Here is a 13,204-nt window from a genome sequence, read left to right as displayed (position 1 = left end):
TGAATATTCTCAATCAATCAATGAAATATCCTAAGTAGACATATTTTAACCATTAAAATATTTTCTATCCTATATTTTAAGCTACTCCAATATCTAAATCGTGGTATTTTCGAAAATTGCATTTGAATTGCAACAAGTGACTCATGTGGGTTTTTATAACATATGCGCACGTTTGTTACAAATCTTTGATTGTTTTTAACCGCTACAAAAGAAAACTTCATTAAAATAATAAACAGCTTAATTTCTTGTTTGTAACTGTTTAAAGTGTTTGACCAATGGTTGAGAAGTTTATTAGTAAACTATGACAGAATATTGCTTGTATTGTCGGCCTCATGCCAAGGGCAACCCAAGCTCAGGTAGTAACTTTTTAACGACTGATTTTGATAACAGGCTTCGCTCGGAACTTGTGATCGATGCATTTACTGTTCATGTTAATATTTTAGAAAAAAAGACTAACGTGGTCTTTATAGTCAATAATTTAAAGACCACGTCTTTTGGTAAATTACAAACCCTATAAATTCACATAAAACAGTTCAAAATGAAGATATAGGTAATAAGAATGACTATAAATGAAATGTGAATAATGCAAATGCGAGCAGCGCCAACTGCCAATGTTTATAATATTGTGCGTGCTTACACATCGATGAAGGTCGGTACGGTTCGATCTTTTTATGCAGTTAATTGTCCGATCGCAATATACAAATCCATAGTCATGGTGACGAATAATCCGAACAAAAACGTAAAAAAGGGACCCGTTTAGAAACACAGTCGACAACGGAATCGAACAAATGATAAGACATTTTGATTTCTATTTCCTCTGTAGGACTAAACAAGTCAAAACATTTTAGGGAATAGAAATTTCCTTTGCCAGTAAAACATTGCAAATAACGTTAAGAGAAGCTAGTTTAACAGTTTCATTTTATAGCTTGAGAAGAGAAATGCATAAACATTCAAATAGAAACCTTGGATTATTCAAGACTGGGTCTAATGTCTGGTCTAAAAATATTCTAACATCCAGATGAAAGACAAAACATGTCTTTTAATAAGCTCAGCATTTACCTGTGTTATCTACGAAGTCACCTAGACCCAAATTCCTTACTTCTAATTACGAGTGTATTACCAAAATATTTCACTGCAGCAGCGTTCTAAATGGCTTCAAACTTAATTGTCTACATCACATTAGCGAGATACAGTACAGCAAATGTACAATCAAAGCTGGTCGTAGCCTTGAATATCAATTGAGCAATATTTTTTTTGTGATCGAGCGATATACTAATGAATTAGAATTTTGCTTCAATTTCAATAAATTACTATATAACCTTAGCAATTCGAAGCATGCACTAATATAAACGGCAATTAACTTTTAAAACTCAGAACGTGTTAATATTTTACTTAAAATCTTTATCTTTATGGAGTAGACGAACAAGTGGCGTTTACTTGATAAGCCAACAATCGCAATGAGATATTAAAAAAGGGGTCAACAGCAGTGACACCCTATAAATAAAAATTATCAAAAAGGCACACGGATTACAGTGAGGATAATGAGGTATCCTTCGCTAGGGGAGCATCCATGGGCCGCGCTCGGCCGCCCGCGCGCCCTCTGTAAATCACCACAACTTATGTACGGGAGTAGGAGTACAGTACAGACGCAGGTCGGCAGTTCGGCGCGCGGAGCCGTCACTTGCACACGTTCGCGACTCGCTTCCATTTAGTTATGTAGTGCTCGCTACTCGCCTGTTTGGACAAGTGCTAAGTTGATCGTTTTATGTGATACACCTCGTTGGCATTATGTTTAATTTAACCGTTCGATTTTTAAATTGTTTCGTGTCGTATCATTGTTATTAGTTTTGGAATTTTTGAACTATTCAAGTGTATTATTGTACTTACTTTGTGGACTGTTGTTTCTTGGATTGTTAACTCAGGTAATGTATTTTAATTTATATTAATTAGTTTTGAAGTATTGAAATTTAATTTTTATTTAAATAATTTTGGCTTTCGAAACTTTTTTCAAACAAAGGAGTCAATAGTTTAATTGGTAATTTCTTACGTAATATTAAGTTGTGAATAAACATTTTTGTAAGCACGTAATATTTTAATTGCTCGTTTAAAGGTAGCTGTCGTAATACAGAGTAACTTTCTTTGGTATTTAAGACTGAAGGATTTGTTTCAAAGAAATTTATTGTTGAACTTTAAGAATTTATAGATACTGAAATACTTAATGTCAGTGAAATAATACTTAATGAAGATGAAGAAAATAGTAAACAGAAGCTAGAAAAAAGCCAAGAAGATTAAATAAATAAAGATGCAAGAATCTTAATACATGTTTGGAATGAAAGAGATAGGACAGACAAAGGAAAGTGATGTTTTAAAAAGTATCTTATCGTGTAACAGTAAGTAATGTACCGATGCGCTATATCATTACGCTGTGTGCGTGCCGGGCGGTATTGTGTGTAAATAAAATAATAAAACTTATCTATTCAATAATAACAGTTATCGACATTTCGACGCTTCACTTTAACTAATTAAGGGAGAAAAAGTTTATAGATGCATTTGCTTTACTGGTTTCTGCGAGTGGATTATTGTGGTATAATTTATTTTCTAAGGGTCCTTTTGTTCGACGATCGGGTATCGCTATCTCTCTCGCACTGTAAGAGCGTGACAAACGGTATTCGAATTCTACTACCGAGATTTTCAGAATAGGGTTTCGTGACTCGATATTATTTGTGAAATTTTGATTTGGAATTGATGTTCCATATAAGTACTTATCGTTTGTTTAATCGCTGTATTTTGATAATCGAGTGCAGATATTGGTAAATTTTTAATACCATACGTACATACGTATGGTATTAAAAATTTACAATGAAAGTATAGTATTTAAAAATGGTATTTTATACATTCAAACCAAAAATAACTTTTCTAAATATACTTATAGGTAAAGTTACCAAACAAAGAAGTTTTAGATCATAACTTACCTTTAAAATATTGAAATTAATATTTTCGACTGCAGTTTACCTATCTGTAGTCTGTACATACTACAAAATCTTATACATCTACACCTACATTAGCCTCATCATAAAATTCACCACGAGTACAGTCATCAACTACCTACATTACATTTCTAAACAACTTCGACTTTAGCGCTACAAAAATATTAATCAATCTCTGCAATATAACGTCTTTATCATGCATTCGATTACATTTTACAAATAAAATTATCTACAGAACATAAGTTAATCAAATCATTACTTGACCCCACCCAAGTTCGTTCTCAAAGCGGCCCGAACAAGTTTTATGAAACATTTTATCTTTTTTGAATAACTATTATCTCTCTGTTTTGGTAGTAGGCAGAAACACCACGATGCTTACTTCTTTGGCTTCCTCAACACTCTGTTCATTTATTTTTTCACACGTGCCATTTATGTTACCGTTTCTTTTTTTACCTTGAAGGAACTCACCAATATAGATATTTGCTTCTCGTGCATCAAACTCTGCATCCATTTTACCAGTACTTTTGTTTTCTCCCCAATCAGGTATATTTTTAATTTTGTTGATTTTACATTCAATTTAACTCCTTCAATGATGCTTGTTTATCAATATGTTTTATTCGTCCATTTAACTATACATACATAGGTATTTATTTCAAATGGGTTTTCGAGAAATAACATTTTCTGTTTAACCAACTTCAATATGAATCATAACTTTCGTAGAATTATGAAATTCCCAAAAAACGTTCATCCTTCTTTAATTTTTTTCGTAGGTACTCGGAAATTTAATTTCCTCAAATTTTCTGCTTATGTCTAAATTTTATGTAGATCATCATTTGCAGGTGTTGAGCCAAAAAGGGACAGCACTATATCAGCGTCTCTTACGTAGAATATTATAAACTTTACTGACGTGGGAAACGTGCCAAGAGCTCCACTACTTCTGTTAGTAAACTGGAAAAATAGAGCTTAAATAACTTGTGAACTAAGTATTTTATGTTCAGCTTGTGATTGTTTGGTATCGGAGAACTTTAATACAAACTTACTTCCTTCGTACACATTTAGAAACGTTAACTTACGAATTTTATACATCCAGTGTAAAAATATTGATTTTGGTTATCAAAAGTACTAGCGACATATTCCCCTTAACATCGAACAACAACAATGTTCGTAGTATCTATAACAGAGTCAATAAGTTTAAAAACCGCGTCAACTACGTAGCCATTATCCGTGATTTATACGCAGTGAGTCGCATCCATTGTCTGCTGTGGGCTATCAACGTTATATGGCGCTCGATTTAAACACGCAAACTATATTACATTAAACATTTTAACTACCTCACATGCTAAATTACTCAGTATTAGGCTTTTACGGCTTCCTTTGTACGTCTCAAATACTTCTACAGTATTGTAAAGGCTATTCTTTGGAGTAAGCATATGATCAGGTTGTTTATGTTCGAATATCAATGTCACCGTGCTTATTTGAATGGGGAAATTTCTGCAACGATTCCATTTAGCATGACTTCACAGTAATGACGCATGGTAATAACTTGTTCAAACAATCCTCGTGATACGCCGTAAAAGGGCAACTTCCATAACTGGTGATGATGCTTTGTATCATCTTGGAACATGTGTAGATTCTACGGCAATAGACCATTACGATCACAAACATGTTTTCTTTCCAAAATCTGTTTAACTAAACACCATCTCATAAACAGATGCCACGTCTATAAACGTTAAAAAGGAAACAAGACTTAACTCTGTTGATAAAACGCTTGAATAATTTCCTTACAACGAGTAAACCGAAACGATCTTGTTAAAGTATGGATAAAAAGTAAAAAATCTTGCAAAGGAAGTTCGAAGTTGTTCTACAATAGGTCCCTTCTTATAGTAGAAACAGAATTAATTATTCGTTACTTGCGACCTAGAAAGGTAGAACCCATTGTGAGGTCATTACTTACATAAGCCGACAGGGCTTTGTGTGGGTAATTGTTTCAAAAATATGATTCACCCACTTCCATAGAAAAAAATCTTTGATGTGCAATATTAAATTGTGTTACTGGTGTACAAAGAACATGATGTATGATTACCAAACTGAATTTTGGGGCAAAAACTCAAATAAAAAATAAAATAAGTTACCTCCTAAATAAAATAATCAGAAATTAATTTCAAGTACACTAGTACAGTAAAATTATAATGGATATTAATGAACAAAAGATAGAATTGATGTAATACTCACGGCGCGGCCCGGTGACGCAACACTGGGACTGACATCGGACAATCCCAACATCGACGTCAATTGCAACACATTTACCTACACATGTGAATTTTTGTAATTTTTCAAATGCCAATGGAAACTATTAAACAAATATTTGATAATAGGATATAGAATAATAAATTTGGCACACCTACTTTTAAGAATGTGAATATCTAAATCGATACGAGCACGGCATAAGCAGAACATCGATCAAATCATATGTTTCTAGACAAGTCAGAAAAAGTACAAATAAGTTATAGAATTAACAAATCTAAAGAAAACGATTCTTGTTCTCACCATGTTGCAAAGGTACAAACCAAAAATGAAACCAGCGATTAAGGGCACGACAGAGAATCACGTGAAAGCGTACAACGATGCGGGAAATTAGAGAAAAATCTCTGTCCGAGAGATCGTCAAACAATTGTTTCGTATCGATAATACGTTACCACCTACATTCGCTAATTCATCGTATCATACGTTCTCCATAAAAGGTGTTCTATCAAAACGCCTACGTGATCTAAAGCGGTTTAGCAAAAAATAAGTACGTCGGAGAAACATTTATTACCTCGAAGGATGTCTACACGAAGTGGATTGGGATTCGTTACGTCTGCCAATGATTCCTAATGCAATCTCGCCTTTATTTTGTTCAAGTAGAAGCGAGTGAACCACTTTTACACCATACGGCCCTACCAACCTTCTATTAAGTCAGATTGTTGTAAATTAGATCTCACGAGCGGTATTTTCCAACTTCAACGAATGTTCCTTACACGACAAAGATCCAAAAACGAGAGCATGTTATCACTTTGAATGAAGCAATACATAAACTTTTGAAGCAAATAAATCATCGTGGAACGGGAAAGAAAAAGTTTTCACATTATAAAGTTAACCATACAGTCATGTTACTTGTGTCATGACATGACTTATTCGTTGAAAGCGAAGAGAATTGATAACGAATACCTTATTCAAATGCTGCATTGTTTATACTGTCCTACATAAATCCGAAAACTGTGGAGATTTACATTAAATGTTTGAAATGACGAACTAGCAGCCGTCGCATCATCTACTAATGTCAAATGTTACAAAAAAGTCCCCTATATTATGGTGGCATTCACATATCCGTGGATTCTTGCCCCCGGCTCGTGTGGGACAGAGAAAAGAAAGTGCAGGTAGGCAGTAGCGTCGGTCGACGCGGGCGAGATTTATTAGATCGTAACTGGTGGGGTCGGCAACACTCGGTGCTCTGTCGTCGCGCATTCGCCACGAAAAAATAACAAAACACGATCCAAGTGTAGCACACTGCATATTTATTCATCTTTGATTATGGTTTTAATTTGAATTTGGATTTATACGCCATGGCAGCTATTGTTAACAAAGAACAGTCAGATTTCTTTACAGAGAAAATATTCTTATTTTGTTGTAAAAATTCAAGGAAAACTTGCTTGAATATAGGTATCAATATAGGTAGCGTGGCTGAAACATAAACTATTATAACTACCTAGTTATAGGTAAACCATCTACAATAGGAAAAAGTATCTGTGTGCTGTGTGAATCGGTTCTGAATCACATAAAAGGAATGCACTTATTAATAAGATTAAAAAATAAATATTACGTAAAATACTAAAACACGTGAAACTCTTTGATGAACACAATTTAAATCCAAAAAGTTTAAAATCATAAACTGTTTAGTCTATGGTTGAAAAAAAAGTTTACCGAATATTTAAATGTCAAAAGTGGCTGTCAACGTGTTTACTGCAGTTTTTATTACATCACTTTAAATAAAAGTAATAGTATTTTCGATAGGTATATGCAATAACAGTTAGCAACATCGATATTAGCTGTTTCAACTCAATATTACGTCACATTTTAATGCTGAAATTAATATTTCGCTCATTACGTAGCTCTGTATTGGAGTAACATGGAATTTTATGTTTTAACAGGTAATGAATATTTCCGATTCAGTTCAACTTGTATAATTGTATTCACATTCTTTTGTGGTTGATTCGAAAGCTATCGATAGTCTTTTCTCTTTTTGTAATTTCTAAAGCTATATGCGATTGCTTTTAATTTAAAAGGTTAAGAATTCCAAGTAATTGCATTCTGTAGTGGCAAATCTTTTTGTTCTCCGATAACCTTGGTTTTACTACATAATGCGGCTACCTGTGAAATAATACAGACGGTTGTAATAATCAAAACGCAATAAGAGATACACATATTATTATGAATCAGGTTTTAAAACAAAAGCTTTGGGTTCAAAGGATTCTTGGTAAAGGGCTATTTTAGTGCAAAAACACGTAGCGTGTAACGTCTTTTCGATAATAAGTTTTCGAACGAACGTGTTTCACACTAGAACTAGTTCAGTTTTTATGAATCCTTGGTTAGTTTGTACGCTTTTGTAGTTCTGTTTAGAGGATTTCGTAGAAGCTTTAAATTTACAGCGTCGTTCTCACAACCGAAGTGATTATGTTTTGGCTATTCGAGATATTATTCCGTCTTTTCTTCTAAAATCAATAAAAAGAGAATTTTGCTCCACTGTTGGATAATCATATCCAAGAATCTAAGGTATTATCTCTTCTTCTTTTGTTCCATGATTTTAGTACTCAAGTTAAGACCTTTCATCCTTCTACGGACCCAGTCTTTGAAATTTACCCCTAGGCTTTGGTATTCTTGTATTAGTAGTTCGTAACGTAACCAATTGTAAAGGTCGCAGAGTAACATTGTTACTTCAAGTGTCCTTTGAACGTTCTTGCTACCCCGGACGATGATTTCTTGTGCCAATCTCGTTTCGGATGTAAATTCTTCCATAATCGATGCTGTTCCATAATGTTTATATATATTTTCGGAAATAACTCCAAATTATACTATCCCGGTTTTCCCATTGTTGATATCTATGTGGGTTTTTCAATAACATTAGCATTTGTAGCCTATTAATTTTGTCAAGATACAAGTGTTTTATCGAACAGGAAAACGTATTTTCCTCGTTTACTGGATCTATTGCAATTGGGTTACGTATTGTACATTATTTGGGCAGAAAATATTACTCGCCTCTTTTGTCTAGTAGTAAATTTATGCGTCGAGTCATGACCAGCAAGCAGCAGCGTCTAAAATGACGGCTTCGGTCTACGTCATCCGTTTCCTCTCCATACGTACGTAGCAGTACATGACGCAATTGGCTTTTTCAATGTCTTATCTACAGCGAGGTATGTTGTCATTCGCCGAGTGGTCGTCGAGCTGCGCGCACGCCGCTCACCGCACGATTTATTTTTGTTTTATTTGTGTCTTTTTGCTTTTTTATAGTCGTCGAGGACAAAGTGACGAATTGCGCGCCTGTATTGTGCCAGTGTTTTGAACTTTGTGACATTGGAGTTACCATTTTTAAAGTGATCAAGTCTTAGTGAATTGCCGAACATGTTTATGTCAGGGTTCTTCATCATTTCCCCTGATTTATTTAGGTAGGTGTTGACGAAATGCATTTCAAGGTGCTTTTTATCTTTAAAACCTGTTCGCTAATATCTGTTGTAGTTTTGATGTGATTGCGAATGGAGAGCGGATTATAACGAGTTGTGAACCTGATTGGCCCGTTCGGACTTCGATGCATTGTTCTCCGATTGACCTAGTACTTGTTATTATGAAATAATTAGGGCTTCTCCTTGACTCGTTCACATTCCGTCACGGTTTTAATATAATATTGTCTTTGTGATTAATGAGTTGCAGCGTTAATTTTTTAAATCTTTGAAAAAGGTCACATACGTGACTCATAATTTTGTACAAAATTTCCCGGTACTTTCCGGTTGTTCTTATTCCAGTCCCATTACGAAAATTTACGTTTTGCTAATATGTGCTAATGTGTCCGCGTTTTTGTTACAGAATGACGCCGCAAGAGGAGCGCGAGAGCTCACGCGGCGCGGAGATCGCCGACGCCTTCGAGGACGACATGTTTGGACCGCCACGCACTGAGCCCGCCGCTAGGCCCAAGCTCTCCATGATCTCGGCGCGCCTCCGCGCCAATGAAGAACGAAAGCGGGTCATTGAGATCTGCTCACAAAAATTAGAGAATATTGAAGACCCCGCGCGAGACTTAAGGCGTTCAGTGTGCATTAACAACACATACTGCCGACTGAGTGAAGAGGCGCGCCGAGAGAAAGAGGCGAGACGACGACGAGCGCGGGAGGAATGTGATGACTCGTGGGTAGGGAAGAAGGCGCGACGTGCTGTCGAGGACGAGTGCCTGGCACTGCTCGACGCCATCCCAGAGCTGGGCGACGCCAACCTCGGCTGCGCACAACTAGCGCGACAGATGCCACGACAAGACGTGCCCCTGCTGCCTCCTGGGCTCTTAACCGTTCTGGACTCATGACCGCGCCGTCCTGCGCACCTCCACACCTCACTGTAAGCGAACACTGTGTTCGCGTGCTCCTGATGCGAGCCGCAGGCTGCGTGCCGCGCGCGTCCAGACGCTCGGCTGCCGGAGACGGCGCTCCGGCCCGAGCCCGCGGCGGTCCACCACCGTGGCTCAAGAATCACTGGACTATTGATTCGTGTTTATAGTTTACGTTACCCGGAACGGACTGTCGACGTTTAGCCAATTCTTTGTTGTTTAAGAAGAGTACTTACTTTGTTAGCGTGTTTTTTATTATTTAGTGAAAGTTGCTCAGGCGCTGCCGACGGGCGCGGTCCAATTAGTGTTCAACGATTAATTTTTATCGAACAGAGGACTCTGAATGTGTGTTGTCGCTACAGTGAGGCGGCGCGCTGCCCTCACTTGTGGTGCAAGTTTAACGGTTCATAACGGAGGCATAGTTTTAAGTGATAATTATTATGTTATATTATTGTACTGTAAAGTAAATAGTGATTAAGAGATAGTGCAAAACGACTGGGAACGGTTGCGTAGATGAGCGGTAACAAAACTTCCACGCTTACTTAGTTTTATTCGAATAGTATTATTTTGTGCTGCCTTTGTGAGATCGGTTACACGTAACTGAATAGAGTGAAAACTGGCGTTCTCGATGCACACATACACGTTGTGATTGGAATAATAAGGACGATAATGTTGGCAACTTGGAATCAAGTCTTAACGGAATATTTTCAATTTGAGTATAATTGCTAACAAAACTAGTAGTCAGTAAGATGATAAAGGAAAATTCGTGACGTATGTGTGTGTGTCACCAGTAACTCGATGGTTTTAGTTTCCTTATCAAATGTGGCGCGTGTCGACGTAGAGGACACTAACGTTCGCCCAACATTGGCGGCCAACAGCCAACGTTTGCACGCGCCTCACATTTTACTAACAAGTCCGAGAGTTACTTTGAACGAGTTTTGTTTTACTTTATCGTTTTAAGTTTTATTTAAACGTTTTTTTGTTTTGTTCATTTAAATGTTACCCTATTGCTTATATTATGACCATTTAAAGCTTTGTTACCATTATTATGATATTTAATTGGGTTGTATCTGAGTTTTAGAGAAATATCGTGACATTGTTAATTTATTTTGTACAAGACTTTATTTTCCTCTTATGAACGTTGGTAATATTAACTTTAAATAATTCCAATATCAGACTTGCATCAAGTGTTAGTCAATTTAAACAACGTTCATAAGTTGGGGGATTGTGTGTAATAAAAAGCGTTACTTATCAAGCGGTTGTGCAATAAGATTGAAAGCAATCAATCGTTCGATTGTGCAATTGATCCATGGAACAAGCGAGTTCCTTTTCTTTTGAAATCTTAATTGTCGCAAAATATATCGCTAGTAGCCCGTTTCGCCCCCTCTGAATAGTAAATAGGTGGGGGCGAGCGGGGGCGCGGCGCGGCGCGGGCGGGGGCGCGGCGGGCGCCGGCCGTGGTGTGGGTCTCTGCACCGTTCCCAGCACTCCTGTGATATTAGCCTAGCCTGTGTGTCGTATTTGTGCTAGTTTCCCAACCGACTTGTTTGGATATTGTGCTTGTAAAAAAGCTTAAAAAATTAATTCCTTTTCTATATCGGCCATTTTATACGGATTAACCGAATTTTGAATGTCGTTTACCCGACGGTAGGATCGCATTTAGAGTTTCGATCACCATTTGTGACGAGTAGATGATTTTGTTTTGATCATTTGGTATGTTGTATGTAATGTTGAATAATCATTATTGTATTATAAAATTTATAAAGTTAGACGCTTGTACACTTAGCTGTTGCCCTTATTAGGGGATAATGATAAGATGATAATATGTCTACAAAATGAAATTCATACAAAAATGATGATTAGTGTTCTAATACATTTCGGTCACTAGTTGTTAAAATTTGCAAGCAAAATGTACTTTATTAATTGAAGATAAAACGCACATATTTACAGATAAGTAGATTTTTCAAAATACTGTAAATCGGTCACGTTTGTGGGCGCACAGAGTTCAGTAATCGGACTGTGAGTTGTCATGTAAAAAGTTGATAAATGTAAAGCAAGTTTGGTATCAATCAAGTGTATTGTCCTATAACGGGTTTTTATTTTCTAACGTATCAAGTGACCAAGAATTGTTTTGATCGTGCTTTCTAACATTCCTATCTGCTTGTCATTAATGGCAACGCGCCGTAAGGAGAATCATTGTACTGGTACTATTACTTGTTGAAACGTGACTACTCCTTGGACGATGTGAGATTCTTAGAAAATAAATAATTTAATACCGAGCCTCTAGCTTTAGTCATTCAATCGTGTTGATCGGAAAATGTAAGAAAAAGAAAAGGATGTTGCAGACTATCACATTATTGAATCAAACTCTCGTTTGTTTCACTCGCGCTCCTCGGGAGTGAGCGAGACAAAGAATGTATCGAGATGAATGTGTTGAAAGAAATTGTAATATTGTGTCGATAATACTCCAAAGCAATTGAATAATTTTATTGGTTCCGTGTGAGGTTGAGATTTGAATAAACTAAATAGTTGAGCTTATTTGGAATTTTATTTACTTGGCACTCCTGCATATTGTAATAATAGATTCCCCAGTTGTTTTTCAATATCAAGCATTGGTGAGTCAGTGGATCAGTTGAAATGATTGAGTCATCGTTCAGACCTAAAATACGAAACTACAAAGAATGAACAGTACGTACAGGCAGACGAATTCATTTGGGTATTAATCAGGTTATAAATAGAAATGGAATGAAATTAGTGGGAGACACAGTGAGCTCAGCGGCTGGATGGGACGGGAAGAAAGGGTTGATGTAACAGTTGTTCACCAATTGGAAATAGATATGAGTAATACCAATATTCTGACGTACAAAGTACACAATACCATATGATCCGAATCCTAAAGGTTATTTAGAAATCAAGCTCACACACACTCGAATACAAACGCCGATAATTACCTCGTAAATGTAACTAAGTATTATAATAATTTCTAGCTATCTTTAGTCAATTTCTGGACAGTTTTCCTGTTCTTTTCTTCATCGCCATTGTGTCAGACGTCCAATGCTGATAGACCTTCCTAAATGATACCATTATTACTTTTGCTATTCCTAACTCCTATTACAATTTCTTTTATACATATCGATACGTTAATTTTAAGTTATTAATATGTATATGTGGCATCTTACAATACATGATATATTTAAAGCAATGTTCCAAGAGGCGAAGTATTTTACTCGTTTGTGAAATAGTAAATTTAAGAGAACGTTTTGTAAATGTTATCATAATTTTATTATTGTGACTAGCTGCTATTTTATAAATGTTTCCTGTCTTAAGCTAAGAGATGGTCAATAAATAAATATTAAATATTAAACTGTATTTATGTGATTTTATTGTTCAACCATTACCTCGAAACTATGAAGCATCATTGAAAAAGTAGATTTGAATAATATCCATGCAAAAATATGAATAAAGTATACAATAAACAAATTAAATAAATGATATTACGCAACGAATCAGTATCTTCTACAAATGGCTACTAACTTGTAGTACCTCTAGCAAATGTGCAAGTGTTTTCAAACTATTATGGCAGTTAACCATC

The 13,204-nt window shown here is 36.0% G+C and overlaps 1 protein-coding gene across 2 annotated transcripts; it reads left to right on the top strand.

Moving 5' to 3' along the window:
* Nucleotides 1–1,640: 1,640 nt before the first annotated feature.
* LOC126913012 (uncharacterized) lies at nucleotides 1,641–12,981 on the top strand. 2 transcript variants are annotated; one of them, XM_050707679.1, is made up of 2 exons: nucleotides 1,641–1,922; nucleotides 9,102–12,981. In XM_050707679.1, exon 2 carries the CDS (start codon nucleotides 9,103–9,105, stop codon nucleotides 9,589–9,591), a length of 489 nt encoding a protein of 162 aa, XP_050563636.1. In that variant the 5' UTR covers nucleotides 1,641–1,922; nucleotide 9,102; the 3' UTR covers nucleotides 9,592–12,981. The 2 variants fall into 2 exon arrangements, with proteins under 2 accessions (XP_050563636.1, XP_050563634.1); XM_050707677.1 differs by lacking the exon at nucleotides 1,641–1,922 and adding an exon at nucleotides 8,393–8,686.
* Nucleotides 12,982–13,204: the final 223 nt, after the last annotated feature.

Source organism: Spodoptera frugiperda, unplaced genomic scaffold, assembly GCF_023101765.2.
Source record: "Spodoptera frugiperda isolate SF20-4 unplaced genomic scaffold, AGI-APGP_CSIRO_Sfru_2.0 tig00001780_1, whole genome shotgun sequence".
NCBI lineage: Eukaryota > Metazoa > Arthropoda > Insecta > Lepidoptera > Noctuidae > Spodoptera > Spodoptera frugiperda.
Note: the sequence above shows the minus strand (reverse complement) of the source record. Positions and strands in the feature narration are given on the sequence as shown.